The sequence below is a fragment of the Sceloporus occidentalis genome, unplaced genomic scaffold (genome assembly GCF_023333645.1).
Source record: "Sceloporus occidentalis isolate IW3139 unplaced genomic scaffold, rSceOcc1.0.p SCAF_213, whole genome shotgun sequence".
Classification (NCBI taxonomy): domain Eukaryota; kingdom Metazoa; phylum Chordata; class Lepidosauria; order Squamata; family Phrynosomatidae; genus Sceloporus; species Sceloporus occidentalis.
The window spans coordinates 1,137,747-1,156,590 of NW_028317193.1; the positions used below are offsets into that span (position 1 = coordinate 1,137,747).

An 18,844-nucleotide genomic window follows, 5' to 3' on the forward strand; every position below is an offset into this window, starting at 1 on the left:
TGAGGTAACGTGAAAATCATGATGACATGGAGCGTAATGATGGATACAAAGCGGTTATTATGCCTCTTCACTTGTTTACCAAAAATGGGCTGCACCAAATAACTGCAACAATTACAATACTTTTGGGCATGGTGATGTGTTTTCAAAATATAAACAAGAGCATTGCCAGAATATCTGAATGTAAGATTTGGTAAAATGTCATAGGATGGTACATGTTGTACCAGTGTTTCAATATTCAGCTCATATGTATATTCTCTGGAGTCGGTGAGGACGCTCTGGTGGACACCTCTGGATTATTTGCAGCTGTTTCTCCACCTTGCATCTCCTTCAGCTCTTTTTCAACTAGAAAAAATAGGGGGGGGGGAAGATTACCAAGAGCAATCTATGCAGTTTTCTTCCATTTCACAGTTACTTGTACAAGACTGTTCATCGGGGGGTACGGGCAATATAGCTGTATGAAACCTAGCATTCAAGGAAGCCCAGCCAGGTTCCTGATAATGTAAAGCATTGTACTTCCAAGCTGCTTGCTTGTTATCCTGACAATGAAGAAGAAAAGGGAAACAAAGACATTGGTGATGGAAAACAGTAAGGGATAAGGAGAACTTGGTGGACAAGTGTCAAAAGGACTGTAGGAAAATGGTTCCCCAAGCCCCCCTAAATTTGATCTGATCCTAAATCTGATGTCAACTATGGAGAACTTGTTTTTTAGACACTGGTTAAAATGCAAAATAAACAGCTAACGGAACATTCTGTCCCTGAGATACACTAATTAGTTAACACGTTGTTCTCAAATAGCCAGAGAGCTGCCTGATATCCAGCTGAGCAGATGTGTCTATTCTAAGGACTAATGGAAGTAAGAAAAATCAAGTCATGGTTGAATTAAATCAATAGCAAAACCTTCAAACAAAATATCTCTACAAATAGAGCAAACATAATAGACAACAGTAATAAACAAATGAGCTTTGTTAATATAAAACTTCTGATCAGGTGTCCGATTCATTTAATAGACTCATCTAACAGAACATTGTAGAAAACAATTACATGTTTATTGCTCTTGGCACAACCAATCTTGCTCAAACGTGTATAGATTTATATTTACATGGTTTTAGAAAACCAAACTTAGGTGTGTTTAGGTTTGAGCTCCCTTGTGCCACCAACATTTTTCGTTGAAATATCAGTCTGACCCTACCCTTCAAAGAGGGCCAGAACCAAAATCCTAAGCGAATTCTCTCCATGAAGGAAGAAAAAACTGCCCTTGTCACACTGATATGTTGATTGATGTTGAGCTGGTATATGATTTTACCCTTTTGTGGATCTCTTGGGGTCCTTACTGAAAAATACATTGGGGTTGTTGGTTCTGGACTTTCTGTGTGGGCACGTTCAGATGTATTTTTCTTTGTAATAGCACATGTGAGCTGTAGGCCAGGCTATTAAGTGTCTATTTGTCTGTTAAGTTGTTCTAAGCCTTTTTGTTATATGATGCTTTCTAAGTGACTTGCATTTAGTCCCAAATTTGCTCTGATCTGCTAATTGGCCCACGAGCAGTTAGTCCTTAACTCCAGCTACCACATGGTCATCTTGCAATCTAGATTTTTTTTATGGAGATACAGATCGGTCATTTTAGCAGAACCCCAAAATCTGTATTTATATGCTTGTTAGGCCATGCTTCCCTTTTTGTATTGTTTAAGAAATTATATCTTTAGTGATTGTACAACCTACTTTTTGGTATGGAACCCCCTATTATTTACAGCAGGATAATTAGCCACCTACCAATCAGCCACAAGCCCGAAATGCATATGGAAGCATGGGTCTAGAAAAAGTGTACCATACAATAAAACAATTCATTATTTCCATGGCAGACAGAGAGAAACTACTTTTACATCTACAGGCTCCAGATATGCTATGACCTTTGGCGTGTTTATTAATACAGCATCTTGTGACCTTTTTATCACAGCATTCTCAGCTGTTGCTGTCATTTGGCACTAAAACTATCTTAGACATTTATGGTGAGACGGCGTACGCGTTGAGTATTGATGAGGCCATTTGAGGCTACACTCACAAGAGTTTTTACACGTGCAGGGATTTTACAACCACCATATGTGAACAGGTTTTATATTTAACTTAACGGAAACTTATGAATAATAAATACTTAATGGATGGACAGCTCCCAAGTCTCTCCGTTTCGGAAGATCCGTGCTTCCATGGAACCCAAATAACTCTGTCCCTCTTCCCTTCCCCAGACCCCTTTTTTTCTATGACCTCAAAATATTTGCTGGGCATGAGTGTATCACAATAATATGTATAAACGGCAGAAAATAAATTTTTAAATAATAATAAAATATTTTTTTCTTAATGCATTGCTCATCTTACTTCGATTCTATGTACAGCGAGGGGAATATTTTAAAAGTGGGTTGATATTCTCAGCCAAGGAATGGTACAATTCCACCGCTTGCTATGTGACCACACATTTTAGGACAACATTACACTCAATACCCGATCCTTCTCTGGGCTTTAGTTTACATTAAACAAATTTACATTGAAAGAATACATTTTATTTTGCTTGTATATATATATATATATGGACCATGTGGCTAGATTTGGGCATCAGCTAATACACATATAAAAACGAATATGCTTATTCCACTGCACAGTATGAATGCGTGACAGAGTTACAGTAGTAAAATTATATATATAAATCATTAAATTTAATGAAGAATGATTAACAAGAATCAGCAAGGAGCTATGGCTGCTAGGTGTGCTGATGAGTGATACTGTATAGTTAAAGACATAGTAGCAAGGAGATGTGCTATCTGCTTACAAGAAACATATTTATTCCTGCTTTACTATCTGTAGCCACTTATTATCGGCTACCAGGGCCAAGCTAATAAATCTCTGCCGTTACAACCAATGCCACAGGAATATGTCTTTACTAGTAGGACATAATATAAATATTCCTAAGAACAAATAGATATTAACTAAAAGAGTGGCCACCAAAGGAGGTTGTTGGTCCTAGCGTACCCTAGAAGGGTTTTACCCTACCAAAGCTGTCCTGAACCTGCACACATGATTTGATAGAATAGATAAATTCCTACATATTTGTCATACTATTTTACAATGCTTGACAGCTAAAAGTCTTTCTTTTGAAACTTGGCTAATTAACACCTCGACAGAATCAACAACTCTTGAAACGAGGAGCCTGACACAATGCATAGAGTGAAAAAACACCACATGATACCCAAGAGAAGTAATGATAACCACAATGCAGTATTTATCAGGCTGAATTAAATAGGCCAACTCATTTTGGTGAGAAAAAACTGTAATTTGGTCCAAAAAAAATGTATCAGTGTGTATACTGTGCTCTTGGTTATGAACATCAGAGCTTCACATAGTCTGGGACTCCAGCTGCCTCTTGGGCATTTTGTTAGCAGTGAATTTTTAACTTTGAAGTGTAAATTCACAGTAGGATCAACAGAATAATATACTCGTTAAATAACAGCTCTGGTGTCAGAAACTAGAAGCTCCTTTGAGAGCTAGAATATAGGACCAATTAGTTAAGTTTACTGAACTTTTTTCTTAGTAAAATAGTCTCATACTACGATTAAGTAATACTTTTGGTCAATAGTTATGTTAAGGAAATAAAAAGTTCCAACTGCTTTTTAGTATACAACAGGTACAAAGAGTTCAAACCATGGAAGTAATTGGTAAAATTAACACATCTTCAGACATGCTGGTGCAGATTGAGAAGAGGGCTCTGCTCTTGCGAGTTTACAGCGGGTGTGCGGGAGTAAACAGTGGCCTGTAGGAATGAAGGGAGGGCAGATGGTTGCTTTAAGAATGTAGGTTGAGACAGAGTATTACAAGTATTATGGATTGTAAGCTTCTGTGTGAGCATTCAGCAATTAGACTAAGTAGGGGAAAGTGTGACAAGACGGTAGGAAAGTCCAGATATCACACATCTGAAATGGATGTGTTTTGTGGAGCGGTCTCACTAAATTACAAGGTATTGACAGAGTGTAGAATCACCTGAAAACCCTTAATTTGAAACATTGTGAGTGCTGTATCACAATACCACTAAAAAAGGTCAAACCTAAACACACTTCATTGATATGCTGTGTCTCTGGAAACAGAAATTCAGCATATGACATCATATTGCAGCATTCAGCTTCAGTGCATCACCAGGAATCCATGTGGGAGCTGTGATTGAGGTTGATTTCACAGCTCAATGGGATGGTTAGGTGGAGATCATCTATTCTTCCTAACTTTCCCATGATCCCCACTACCTGCAAGAGTGGGACAGTGAGAGTGCTCAAAGGGACAGTCCTAAAAATCAAGACTGTGTGCCACCAGTTAAGGTTATGGTAAGAAGGAGCTGATGATTTACTGCACCTGGCGGCTAAGTCAACCCAAATGTCCCTATAATATTATTGCCCTTAATAATTTAGGCAATTTACTCAGCACAAACTATAGGCTCTATGTGCCTATACATGAGAATTATCAAATCAAGTCAGCCCTGGAAACAAAAGTCCCTTCCAACCCAGTACATGGTGATGGTGATTCTTGCACCTAATCCAACCTACTGACCAAAGTGATGACCTCTACTGCATTTGTACAAAGATACATTACAAGCCCGTTTTGATTGCTGTCTTATTTAGGAAGAGACTATCTCTGTAACATAAGCTCTAACCCTAACGCAACAGCAGATTTACGTCTCTCAATTCGTAGCTCCAGTCTGAAAGCATGTATCGAGGTTGTTGTATAAAACGTTATTACAGAAGGTCACGTGGACTGCTAAATATAGATGTGTGTACATGGTCCAGCATTTGAGTGAACCTTCAGATCACAGCTTTCAATGTGCTAAAATAAATCACTTGTTTTGTTCTGTTCAACAATTCCTTTTCTCAAATCTACAATCCACTCTAATTTTACCCAAATAACATTGTAAATGTGGTAGTCTGCATCATTTGGGTTCTCCACTTTCAGTACTTGTTGGCTGAAATCCCAGCGTGCCAGGTAATACCATGATAAGTTCCAAGATGCTTTTTCATATGATGATGTTTTGTGTTTCCTCAAATGTGTGTTTTTTTTCTCTTTTTGGTGAACATATTATGCAGCATTAAATTGAATGATTCTGCTCATTGGAAAATTCAGTCTTCAGGTCACTTTTGTTTTTTTTCGCGGAGCAGAGTTTGGCCACACCCACATGCGCTAGGGCTCCCTCCTATTTAATACTGTCTGTTGCCGGCCCCATCCCCAAACACGCCCACTCCCCCGGCAGAGGGAGAGCTCCATGTGATACATTGAGCATGACCCTCCAGTGTCTGTGCAGCCACTGGTGTACAAGCAGGAGGTAAGATGATCAAGAGTGGAGCACTGGGTAAAGCACATGCGGGAGAGTTTGCTTGAATCCTGGGCTGCCTCTGGACAGCAGTATCCGCTACTTTACCCAAATGGAGAAAATGGAAGTTGAAGTGTACCAGTGTTGACATTTTAAACAGAAAATTGAGGCAGTTGTCCTTGACTACAGTACCCTTTAACTACCACCCCGAGATTAGGCATCATACCAGAGTAGGTAGGATAGGGCTAAGTTTGGTGAGACATGACCAGTCATGTAAGGTCAGGGCAGTTTCCCAATAGCGATGAAAGTAGTTGGGTCCAACACTTCTCTGAAGGACCCTTCAGTCTGCTGTCATTCCCGGAGCCCGGAGAAAACCAGATATGATGATTTAGGCAGCATATAATCCTCTACATTACACTGATATAACCTATACATTGTATTGCCTATTTCTATGTTCTGTCTCATTTAATGCATTTCATATTTCATGATATTAATGTTATTTAAATAACCTGATGAATGTCTTTATTTATCAGCAGGTTTGTTAAACCATTAATTAGTTTGTTTTGTTATTTCCTGTTTTACCCAACAGGATATCCTGCAGCTCATCCTAAATCAGAAGGACGGAGTAAAAAGCCAGGTCTGAAGTTTGGCCACTTTCACTCTATTCTTCAATGGCACAGAAACCATGCACATGAATAGCAGTGCCCCAAATGAACTATTCAACAACCGTATTAAGGAATGAAAACATACTAAACTGCTTTTAGGAGATTTTTTCAAATGTGTTTTGGGTAATGCAATTGAGCATGTTCCTATTAATATGTCTTGTGAAGCACAAACATATATATGATGATACATTTAATATGATGTCATCTCTACATCTAAAGTTCATTCTGCAAAGCATTTTATGCAACTGCCCGAAAAAATAAAAACAGATATCAAAATGAGGACTTTAGGACCACATAAAAAGGAAAGCACAATTAAGGTTTATTAGTGTGTCATATGGGATTATGCCCTCAACATGAAGTAGCATGAAAATAACACCCTTCAACTCATTGTAATTAGTTCATATGAATATTTTTTATTAGAACTTTGAGGGCCAAAATGATGACCAAACAATTGCACCACAATGCTTTTTGTACTTAATAGTTCACAGTCCAGAAACATTGACAGTTAACAGAGAAAAGGAATATCTGAGAACTTCCCAGAGCTAGCCCTCTCTTCTTATTAGATGCATATGGCAGATAAAGGACATGGCTAGCCCCAGTTAACATTTGAAGGGTTGCATAATAGGTGGCTAGTGGGCATGACCAAACATTACTCCCCTGCCCAGAGATTGCCAACACCTGGAGCTCCTTCTAAACAGATTTTCACTCGGAGACTCCAGTTGAAACCTGGTAAATTCGACGTTATCAGAAAAAGTATCCTTGGGTGTCCTACGCCCGTCACATTGGGAGGCAAGCCTACGTCATTGTGTGATGTGCACTCTGTTTTAGTTTGTTTGAGTAATCTATTGCTCCCAGGGCCAAGTGGGCAGCAAACCACACAAAACTAGACAGGCATCTGGTCCAACTATAAGCAGATGCCACAGATAACTTCTGAAGTTGTCTGGAGGCCAGGACAACTAACTAAAAGGTATGAAAAAAAAAGACAATATTGTTCTGTTCCTTAATGTCTCTTTGGGCTATATATACTAGAATTGCTGATTTTTTTACATGAATCCTAAATTCCTGCATTTGCACTTTAGCAACCATTTCAGTGAATCCTCTGCTAGGTTTCAAAAGATAACACATTTCATGTATTTTTATATCATTTTTCACAGTTTTGTTAACTCCTGTATATTTCCTTCGAAACAGCAATATGTAGAATACAATTTTTAACATTTCAAGTTATCTTTTTTAGAATGTAGCAGCTTCATTTAGTTAGCACTTTCTTTCTAATATATAACACGTTGAAGGAGATAAATATTAATTTAAATATGTATATAATAGAACATTCATATTAATTGCAGTTTTGAGACCAGTCGTACCAATGTTGTTCATCTGTGCTGTCCAACCTTTTATGTGGTGGGTCAAGGAATTTATAGTTGCCAGTGGTACGATGATCTCTGATGTAACATAATAGAATAGACCTTACCTTACAGTGGGTTGTATAGAATAGCCCCCTAGTTAGAATGCCCCTTTTAGTACCATAGCATGGTGCGGCAATACAATTGTAACAGTGTGTTATAGCTGTTTTGCCATAATTAAAAAAAAAAAACACTGCAAGGGAATAAAGGCAAAAAAAAGTAACTTGCAGTAGTCTATGGAAGGGTCACTATATTCTCTCTATACGGCAGTGCTATACGTACTGTATAATAACAGAAGCATTTAATGTATTGTAAGAGCCACAATCCATGTAGATTAACTATGAACCAGACTGCCAACGTAACTCTTATGACAAATATGATGATACAATGGCACATTTTCTTGCCTCCAGTAAGAAATCAGTTGAGGAGAAATATACCATATAATATAGAATTCTGGTATATGAACTATGATGATTAGCTATTTCTGTAATGTTCCCTTACTTGGTGTAACTTAGTGATGAGTCTAGGGGTTAGTGGCCGTTAGGCTCAGTATTTCTGTGTCCCCCTCAAATAACACACATACTAACATGCAAACTTGCTCTAACAACACTAACAATACTGACACACACACATAACACACATTCACTCCCAGAGGCCACTAACCCTAGGCTCATTCCTGATGCCATACACACTCTTAACACCATATGCTTATACACGTATTAACACCATACACTCATGTACACACCACACACTTATACTTACATATACACAAATGCTCTACCCCTCTCATCTTCCTCTCTCGTCCTCTCCTCTTTTTTCTCTACTTCTGCTCCTTTTACACACTCTCCACCTCTCTCACATCTTCCCCTCTCACCTATCTCCCTCTCCCATCGGCAGAACACCTCGCTTGTTCTCCATTATCCTTACCTCTGCTGCTTACAGTGTCTGTATGAACTAATGCTACTACCACAGAGTAGTAATGTGTGTTGGGTACCATCCAGCTGCAGCACCCGCATTAGGGCGCACTGGTGTAACTTACCTGCCAGGTGTCCCTTTTAATGAGTTCATCTTTGGGACCCAAATTCCCTTGTCTTGCTTTCCTCCCTCCCCTAAAAAAACACAGTCGAGTGCCCTTGTATATGGCTATTTGTGCTGTCTCTTTTCCCACCACCTTTTAATTACTTTCGTGTGCACACCAGCTATATGTCTCATACACATGTCTCATACAGCTTGCATGTTTTATGACACTTATGCCTTAGTAAATGGCAAGCACAATTTTGATTATTTTGCTTTTACATCTAAATATATAATGTGCCATTTTATCTTGTGCTGACACATATATTAAGCCAAAACAAACTGTACATATCTATGTATAGTAGTTTTAAAGTACATTTAACCTTCCTGCAAATACCACGATTTAAAATAATGAAACTATGGTGTAGCAACAGAGGTAGCATGGTATTTCTGAGATTGGCCCTTAGGTGAACCTTCTCTACATCACTAGTGTCTCCTGTATCAAAATGTATGCACTAGTAGAGTAAGACTGTAAGTGACACAATGGGGCCAAGAAAATGATTTAGCATGAAAGTTTACAGTAGTTTTGTTAGACACGTGCCCCAGCTCATCAGAAATACAGGAGTGCAAGTTGGAGGCCAGTCAGATTAAACATTTCATCCCCTTTTTGTGGTATTTTGGTACTGGTGTATACAAGGACCTCAACAAACTGAACCCTATGTCTGCCTTGGTTGAAGTTTGGCTTGACCATCAGCCTGCTAATCTACCAGGATGTGTATCACAGGTATGATCAGAATATCAAGCTGTAAAATGTTATTTTAACTTGCATAGTGTGAACCAAAATAAAGACGATACAGCTAATTAAGGGAATGCTTAGCTGCATTTATTGGCAATATTTTAATGCATGACATTCGAGAGCACTTGTCCTTCCTTATCACCCAAAGAAAATAAATCACCGTTGTGACTTTGCTAGTAATTATTCAAATTACTGCCTTGACACTTTCACATTTCATGTCATTGATCTGCACATGTAAAGTTTGTCCTGCAGTATGTGAGATGTATAACACGGGGGGGGGGCAGCATGTCAAATGTACTGTTATCTTGGCTAATTCTGTTACTCTACCACCAAGCCACAAGGACACGACTCCTGCCAGTCCAGTTCCAGTAGGTCTCAACTACCTATTAATTAGGCCTTGGCTAAGGTAACCAGATAACTCTTTTAACAGGGTTTTTATAAAAAGTGTGTCGCACTGATTTTAATGCAGCCCTGCAATATACAATTTCTATAAAAGAGCCATCAGACCCTTTGGCTAACTAAACTAGACAGTTGTCCTTAAGCTGCACAATTTGTTCTGTTATGGTCAAATTCAAGTACTTTGTTAATGGACTACAACTCCAGATTGTTCAGGCAGTTGGAGATTGACTGAACACCCTTGGGGTTGTAGCTTACAGTGGCTAGTGCTGCTTCTCATTTTCCACATCTCACTAAAAACAGGTATCAGAAGAGATGTACAAGGTGTATTTCTAAAACCTACTGCCAAAGTACTGCAAGACAAAGGAAAACTCCTCTATCTTCCATATTGCCTTCAGTGTCTGCACAATGTGGTATCTCAAATGTTATGATGCTTGTGCATGGTATACATTCTTGCACTGTATCGTTGGATCTTTTAGATATATGATCGGTATATCTGAATTTCACTGAAATTTTGGACTTACTATATTTGGATGGTATGTTCCTATTGGAGAATGCATTTTATATGGACTCGTTATAAAGGTGATTCTGTGACATTACAAACAATAAAGATTTTATACATGTATCTGTTAGTGGATACTGGTGTTCAACAACAGCACTTTTAATAATACTTTTATGAATGAGTTAAATATTTGCCCATGAATTTTGTTTTACCTTTTGATTCCTGTGTAGCCCAAAACTCCTGGATTTTTTTATTTATGTCTTTGGCCTCCCTTAAATCTTTTTGCCACTGGCGTAATTCTTGAACTTCAGGATCACAGCGTACCTGGAGAAGAAACGAAAGTAAAAATGTCAAGAATGCATACAGTGTCCAAACAGAAAACACAACTTAAAGGATGCTGTTGATACAAGCACACCTTTCAGAAAAGAACATTTAGGCATATACTAGGATAAAAAACAAAGATACACAAAATAGAGCAAAAATGCAGTGAATAGAATTAAAAACACATATCTAAGGTATAAATATTGTGGATTTCGTCACACTATATGGCCATATATTGCTTAACCTGCCACTATGTCAAAGTACCCCAACTTTGGCAAGTCCTATCTAATTTTTCATGCCTATTTGAAATGTTTTTGCTGGGTATCCTCTAAATTGTTGTTGTGCTTTAACCATGCTGGTGAAGTTGGTAACGGTGCCAGCGCTATGGTAAGGAAAAAGGCCAGGCAGATGCCTTCACTCATTTGATTTGATTTGATTGTACCAGTATGACTTATCCCTTTGTTACGCATTTTGTTCTGTTAAAAAAAGAAAATATTAGTGGATTAGGCAAACAAAGTAATTATGTATCTATACGACAAGAGTAGCCCAGCCAATAATGGACATCACTAAAATAGCTGTGAGCTCCCATTTGGGAATGTCCCAAGTTTTACCTCACTGCTGCCATCACAGAAGACAAAATTAACACTGACATATCAAACTAATTCCACCACCATGGCAGTGTACAATCTTCTCCGCATGCAGACCCCACATACATGCTGGCCATTTATGGGCTACATAGGTGAAATACGGTCTGAGTTCACTACCACTTGTGGCACTTCTTCACTTTCTTCAATTGACAAGGGAAGCACAAGGTTGCTTCCGGCTTCAAAAAAAATAAGGGAACTTGTCCCTTTTAGCCACCATTTTCCCTTTAAGACAAGAGTGGGGGGACTAAGAAGATATGTCCCCTCTTTTTGGTCAATTATGGAAAAAAAGGGGAGTGCAGACCCAGAAGAGAAAGATTAGGGTCCTTGTGGTCATCTGTGGTCTTGACACCTCAAGCTTCATAAAGGACAAAAAGCAAATGAAACCTACATATGGGGCTGTTGGTTCCTTTGTGTTGACCACAATATCGTTACTTTGCAAAGTAAGGGTGTGTGTCTTGGAAGCCTGACGACACATATGTGGAATTCTAAGAGCAAGTCAAGAATATTATATTTTTTTTGCCTGCGGTGCCTAAAGATGGAATTCTAACAATGTTCACCTGTTCCAAGAACAGTATTGCACTGTTCTGAATAACACCGGTGTAATAAGGAATGCACTTGCAGTAACGGAAACCTCACTTGAAGATATAAAATGATAACACAATGTAGGGCTAGCTCTGAAGGCTGCATCAGTAATTATTTACCCAATACTTTGTGTGAAAAAGATCACTTTTTTTAATGAGGAAAAATATCTACATGTAAGGTCTACCTCATGAAAAATAATCTTAACATCAGAATGCGTGGGAGGGGCAAATGTTTTAGACTTCTATAATATGCAATGAGCTGAGGACTAATAAAAATACTGAGACGGTCCTGAAGGTTGGAGATCTGTACCTTTTGAGGAGAAATCCCGGCACTGAAATATTTTTTAAAAAGTCTGTTACATACTAATGGCTGTTTAGTTCACTTACAGGCTAAAGAGCAAAACTGATTTGGCAAAAGATATTCTCAGTGGCAGATGAGGCAGAGGCTATTCCTTCGTTAATTTGTACCCTTAGAGCTGTGTAGGGTATCACAATGAAAAACTGGAAATACATCAGGCATGCTGAGTAGCGTTATATAACTCTGGCAGTCATGAATAAGTCAGTGACCTGACAACATTTCATTATCAATGCTCTGCTAGACAAACTACGCAACATAACGAACTGAATGTAACATCCCCGAGAGGAAATAGATTTGCATGTTACAGACGAATGCTAATTATGTAACTTTCTCTGATTTCTGTCCTATTTTTTACTTATTGCATCCAGGAGCCCAATGATTATTATTTTAAAACTGGCTCATGATGGAACAAAAAATATCCAAAGCGCAAATGCACTAAAACAAAATGTTTCTTTTATTGAAGCCCCAAAGTTCAGTGGCTCCGCTCAAAGTTCAGACTCCATATGAGTGTGGGGACTAGCCTTACCCACACCGTGTGTGTGAAAATGTATTTGTAAATGTTCGTGTATGAGCATGGATGTGTATGTGTAAGTGTGTGTGTGAGCATGAATGTATATATTACTGTGTGCGAGCATGAGTGCTGGCCTAAATGTGTAAGTCTGTGCAAATGTGAGGGTGTGTAAAAATGTGTGCCCATGTGTAGGGGAGTTACCGGGGGGCAAGGGGGAGATGAGGCGGTGGCAAATATGGGATCCGGCATCATCTGATCCTAATTCAGCACTTTCAACTTGAATTACTCCAGAGCTGTGCTTTTTACACATGGGGAGCTAGCTCTACCCCTCTCCCCGATCTGACATCTCTTATTTACCCATCTCTACACAATCTGACAATTTTGCCCCTTATTTATCCCAAAGAGTGGTTAGAAGCTTCTATAAGAAGACGGAGATGAAGAACTTAAGGCATCATATCAGAGAGGTTCCCAGGTGTGGCTGTAAGTATTTACATTGTACTGTATTTATGTTTTACCAACTCAAGTCAGCAAAAGGTCCATTAATTCCACCGGCACTCAGTGCTTCATGTCTGCTTCACTAATAGTAAACCAGCTTCTACTTAATAAATATGATTGTCAACATTTATATAACACTGAATCCGTTATGCTTAACATCTTTACAGAAGACTAATGGAAGGGGTATGATATTATATGCTAACTACACTAACTACACTAAGTGTCTCTTGACAGAATAAGACAGATATTGGTGAAGACATGCATGAACAGCTAAGAAGAAATGCTTGTTGGTGCATAACATATTAAGGAATATGCTGAAGGATGTTTTTTGTTTTTTTGCTAGAACAAGATGCTGATATTATTGCCAATGTAAAAAAGTTAAGTGGTAAAAGCAATAAATCCAAGCAATTCGAAAAATCAATTGTAAAATGAATCCAATGGATTTCTTCAGGGGCAGGTTTCACAGATACAGTGGACCTTCCAACAAACACCACTAAAACAATGTAGGATTAGACTCAAGTGTCAAGTGACATGAAATGTGCTAGACTTTTAATTCCACTGCTGCGTGATATGGAATGGGAAAAAAAAGATTTTTGTCGGCATGTGTTTGAAGAGCACCGACTTGACAACCCAACACAGGACCTTTGGTTATTCTCAGATTTATATAAATTCTATTAATCATCACATGAATCATGTGATTTACAAACATGCTTCCCTTTATCAACTTTACAAAAGCAATATTGTTTAAAAAGCTTTTATGAAGTATTGTCCAACAAATTTGAGGTTTGGCTATAAGAGGACCTAGATCTAACAGCACAATGTAGTGAAGTTGCAACCGGGTCTTGAGTTACAAGTGAGTCTGGTGGCTGAACCCGAATACATATATCATTTTATTATGAGGGAGGAAGCACGGTGTTTGCCATAGATATCTCTTTGCTGCTGCCACCGTTCAACGTTAGCATGAACCACAAATTTATAAGCATGTTTGCTATTATTATTACTACTACATTAGCTGCTTCTGACTGGCCTGGTATTTCAACAGGATCTGGAGATCCAAACTTTTAAGGTATATTTGTTAAAAGTTCACATGGTTAATGGCCACTTTGGGTTAACATTCTACAAATAAATGAAAACAAATAGATTAAAACAAAAACCTAAGTGTCCTGTTATTGATGTTATTCATCAGCCAGTAAAGACAGACAACAGATTTCCAGAACGAGAAGCAGGGCATTGACAAGAACATTTCTTAAATCAATATTTGCATAGAGGTTAAGTAGATGAATGATTTCAAATATCTGCTGTGATTTCATTCTGCACCTAGAAGAGTTATTTTGCTAATAGCCTTTAGCTCATTGATTCTTTTATATACACACAATTCTAAATCTCAGCCTATTCTCTGATACCACAAAATATAAAATCAGACACAAAAAAGTATTGAGTATACATCAAAAAATGATTCTAAACATGTTCTAAAGTAAAATCCATACTACCATACTACATGTAAAAACATTTATGCTAAATAGGTTTGGGGGAGGGCAGGAAAAGTGAAAAGCACAAGGAATGATGAAGAAGATTGTGTGGGGATATATACAATAAAATTGAATCCTGTAGTGAAATAATTAAAACTTGAATTATTCATTATTTTTAACCGAAGTTAAATTTGAGGTCACTCGGGTTTATAGTTTCCATCACATCTGCCTCTGTCAAAGACATTACCTACAAACTGTCCATCTACTTCCCACAGCCCCCAGTAAAGCTTTTATGGAATCTTTCTATAAAGATGAGTACTGTGTTCATACTGTGCATTGTTTCATCTGTGCAGACATGTCTAGCATTAAAATAACTTATAGCCTCATTGTCCTTCGGTAGAACTATTCGTATGACTATATGAAGGCCATACCGGGGAACATTCCAGGTCTCACCCAGAGTCTTTACCTGTAACCCTGCTATTCTGAGTTTCTGGGTTTTTAGTTGATAAAGTATCAAAAAAATAAAATTGTATTGGCACACCTATAGAAAGTTATATAAGAGTAATATGAATGGTCCACAAAGCTCCCACCTGTGCCCAACAGGTGAAATAATACCGCCAAATCCCCCTTGAGAAACATTAGGGGTCTTGGACGGTCTTCTGTCAATCAGATTTTTGCTCTTTTTGATCAAGTAAGTGTATTATATATTTTTAGTTACACGATGTAATAAAAGCTTTGCTTTTTATATAATTTTTTTTGCTTGTTGTGCATTTCAGTGCAGCTCCTTTACTTCATTTAGTTGATAAAGTAAAAACATTATTTGTAAATATGTTGAATATAGGCATCGTAATTAGGATTGGGAGTAATCTTAAAAGTGACCGTTCCCTTTTAATGTAGAAACCAGAAAACTCTTCATAACAGAATATTTTATTTGTGTAGTAAATATTACTGTGGCCTTGTGCTGCCATGATAGAACACATTCTGCTCTACTTGATAAAGATTAGCCTTGTAGGTCTCGGAAATGTTGAAGCCTGAAGTGATATTGTCACTGTTAATTATTGTCACCAAGGGCATTAGTGTCAGCTTAAAAGAAACCAGAAAAACCTTGGGAATAGGAGAGATATGTACACATTTTTGGAACACATTATTTTATGCTGCTAATACCAGTATACATATTTACCAATAAACTAAAACAACCCATAAGATACAGAGTAATAATTTTTTTCCTTTTTATTTCATATTTTTGTTTTATTTTTATTGCCCCAGTCTTAAAATCAACTCATCAGTGTGGCAATGATGTATGAAATAATCTTTCCTTCCACTAATAAATCTGTGTTGCTACCTTAATATATAATGTAAAGACTGTGGGATTTATTCAGAGAACCCTTATATTCCTCTATGTGGTACAAATTGTGAACTGTTTTTCCCATATTTTATTTTTTCCTAAGCTAATATCAGATGAACACCATCTCTCCTTTCCCACAGTCATGATAATTTACGTCACAGTTATCCTTTCTCCTATCCTCTCTCTTTCATATTCCAATTGCCCTCCAGGTCTTCCTTCTCCCACTGACTACTTTTAATAGTATTATTATTACAATTTCTTCCTAATACATACAGAAATAATCAAAATGCAGTCCATCTCTGTTCAATATGGTCAAACAAACCCATACAAAACAAAAATCTATATAAAAGCTCCACAGCATAAGATGATTTTCTACATTCTTCAAATACAGTGTTAATAATAATAATTTCTAAACGTAATGACTATACAAATTACGCAAGTAAGGGGACGCCACCCAGTAGCTATAAAATAGCCAATGGTCAAGACCAAGATGTAGGGCACTAGAAAGGAAAGAGAATGAAAGAAGGGTAAAGAAGGAAGAGAGAAGAAACACAATGTTCCCTTGGGCTTATGCAGTTATTTCCCCTTTCCTTAGGGCAAATTTCGTTTTCTCAAAATTGATCTGCAGTGGTAACTTCCTATAAAGACCATACACAATCCATAGGTGATAGAGGAGTAATGCCTGACCACATGCTGACCATAACCATGACTACATTTTGGTCACAGTTTGTTTCTAGGCTCGGCTGTGTGTTTTCTTGTTTCCAATTTTGAAAGAAGGAAACATTGAAGATACGTATAAATGATTCTTGTGTGAGAGTTCATCACATTTTTTGGTGATAAGCCAATTTCTCACTTTTTATTCACACCCCTCTCCTTCCCCATTCTTTGGTCAGATGACAAGAGCTAGAACCATCATACATTACAACATTACATTTTTCAGTAGATCAAGAATACTTTATATGCTGTGTTGGTATTTTTTTAACTGATCAATCATTTTATAAAATGTTAACTAAATACTTTAAAGATACGAATTGAAGACGATATTGTGGTGTGCAGTTGTCTGATCATTGCTTTGCACGCTTTAGGCCACACGTTGTACTTTTTTGAGTCGTCTCTACTATTAGCATAATGAGACTCTGTCCATGCATGTGGACGAGTTTTCTACTCTAAGACAGAGGTCTTACCTGATATCCTCTCCAGAATGACTGTATAATCTTAGCTGCCTCTTCCTCAGAAAGCAGTAGTGATAGAGGAATAGGAGGTCTTGGGCTGCAAAAGAAATATTACATATTACATTTCTTGTTGAGTAAAATCCAGTAAACATTTCTGAAATCTCCTATAACAAGACATCACTCGTGGGGCAGGAGACATTTTCACAATGTCTAGGTGCCCCTGCTGCTCAATACTCCCTTCCTGCATTTAGTGTCAGAGGCTGAAGATGTCCCGCGATTGATACCCATGTCAGTAGAGAATTTCAGCAGGGACACCTAATCCGTCTTCTCATCTCCTGCCTGGCTGCTGAAGTGGGCTTTAGAGAACACTTTAGTACAATTTAAGAGACATTCCAGCCATTATATGCCAATGCATATGATAGCGGAGAGATCCCTTTACATTTCCGTTGTGTCCTTTTTGCAAATGCATGGTGGTAGTGGTGGTGGATTCTGCATAACCACCCCAATATTTATTGGCCCCTTTGAATGCCTCAGTTTTTTTCCATGCAGGAGATGGGTTTGGCCAAAAGTGTCACAGACTATTTTATTGGCAGGTCTGTTCCTAGGAAATTCCTTAAAACATTAGGTTGTCAGATAATAAATATAATGACCGTTGCAGACAGAAAAAAAGTAGGAAAACAGTTCGATAAATCAACTTATGTTCATGACTGACACATTTTGGCTAAAGTTTCCAGATGACACCAAAGAAGACTATTGACTTTAGTATTGGATTTTCATTGAAAAACGCTTGTTGACCTTATTCTGTGAAATGTATTGCCGTGGCAATTGTTTGAGCTCCATGGGAAGTATAGAGAAATCACACTGGTTCCAAAATGAAACTGTTACCGGTTGACTAAAGCTAAAAATTGTTAAATTCCCAGAGGAAAGCTGGACATATTGCAGTCTGAGAATGTAATAGTATTGTGTTATTTCAGAAAACAGCATGGGGTTTTACTACACTAGAGCAAGTCGGTTCATTTTTTTATTTTAGTGCATTGAAACCCCAATATAAATGTGGAGATATCAAAATTAAAATATTTTAGGATGGTTTTATGTAAAATCAATCATTTTTCTAATCTATTAAACATAAAATGCTGGAGTCCTATACCTGAAATGTACTTTGCAAATAACTAAAGTGTTTAAGCGTACACCAAAGTAGCTCTAGGTCACAGACTGTTAATCCAGAGACCATATTATCACAGGGACATATCAATGACTTTATCACGTCTGCTGTTGGGATTAGATAACATGCCAATATCATACTGCCTATTTAAAAAAATATCTGCTACGGGCTGCAGGTCATTTAAAAATAAATGGCAGGTGTGAGACTTCAGCCATCAAAGAGAAAACGAGGAGAGAAGGAAATCTGTCATCCCTACTACCCAGTATTGTGGAAAGAATTGTATCTCCAAAGTTTGCTTTCTGGGGAACGCCACTGGAACAGACTCTCGCTAGATTTCTAGAAATAGTTACAGATAATGTAGGACCTTGATCTTAATTAGGAAAACGTATGCTGAACAAGCCAACCAGCCCCATGCATGACTAATGGACATATAATTGCCCATCTTATGACTTATGTAGTACCAATCCACAGAGCGTTCGGATCAGAAGGCTTATCTAAAAAAACATGTAGTTGATTTTTTTTCATTTTTTTTAAAGTTACTATGGTCAGCTTTGGTCTAAATGATAGCCAAGGATGCTGTCCATTCAGAAATTACTTCAACCTTTGTGTACTCTTAAATGGCAACAAGATGGACCTAATCATCTTGTCAAAATTCAGTGAAAGCCACAGAAATGT

The 18,844-nt window shown here is 37.8% G+C and overlaps 1 protein-coding gene across 1 annotated transcript in view; it reads right to left on the reverse strand.

Annotated features, from left to right (window-relative positions):
- Positions 1 to 235: 235 nt before the first annotated feature.
- Positions 236 to 18,844, reverse strand: part of LOC149277504 (IQ domain-containing protein K-like) — a 38,610-nt gene continuing 20,001 nt past the window's right edge. The window contains exons 7-9 of the mRNA XM_089502847.1: positions 17,020 to 17,104; positions 10,321 to 10,432; positions 236 to 342 (exon numbers count right to left, since the gene is read on the reverse strand). Coding sequence (XP_089358973.1) covers positions 236 to 342; positions 10,321 to 10,432; positions 17,020 to 17,104 — 304 coding nt within the window. The remainder of the gene's footprint in view (positions 343 to 10,320; positions 10,433 to 17,019; positions 17,105 to 18,844) is intronic.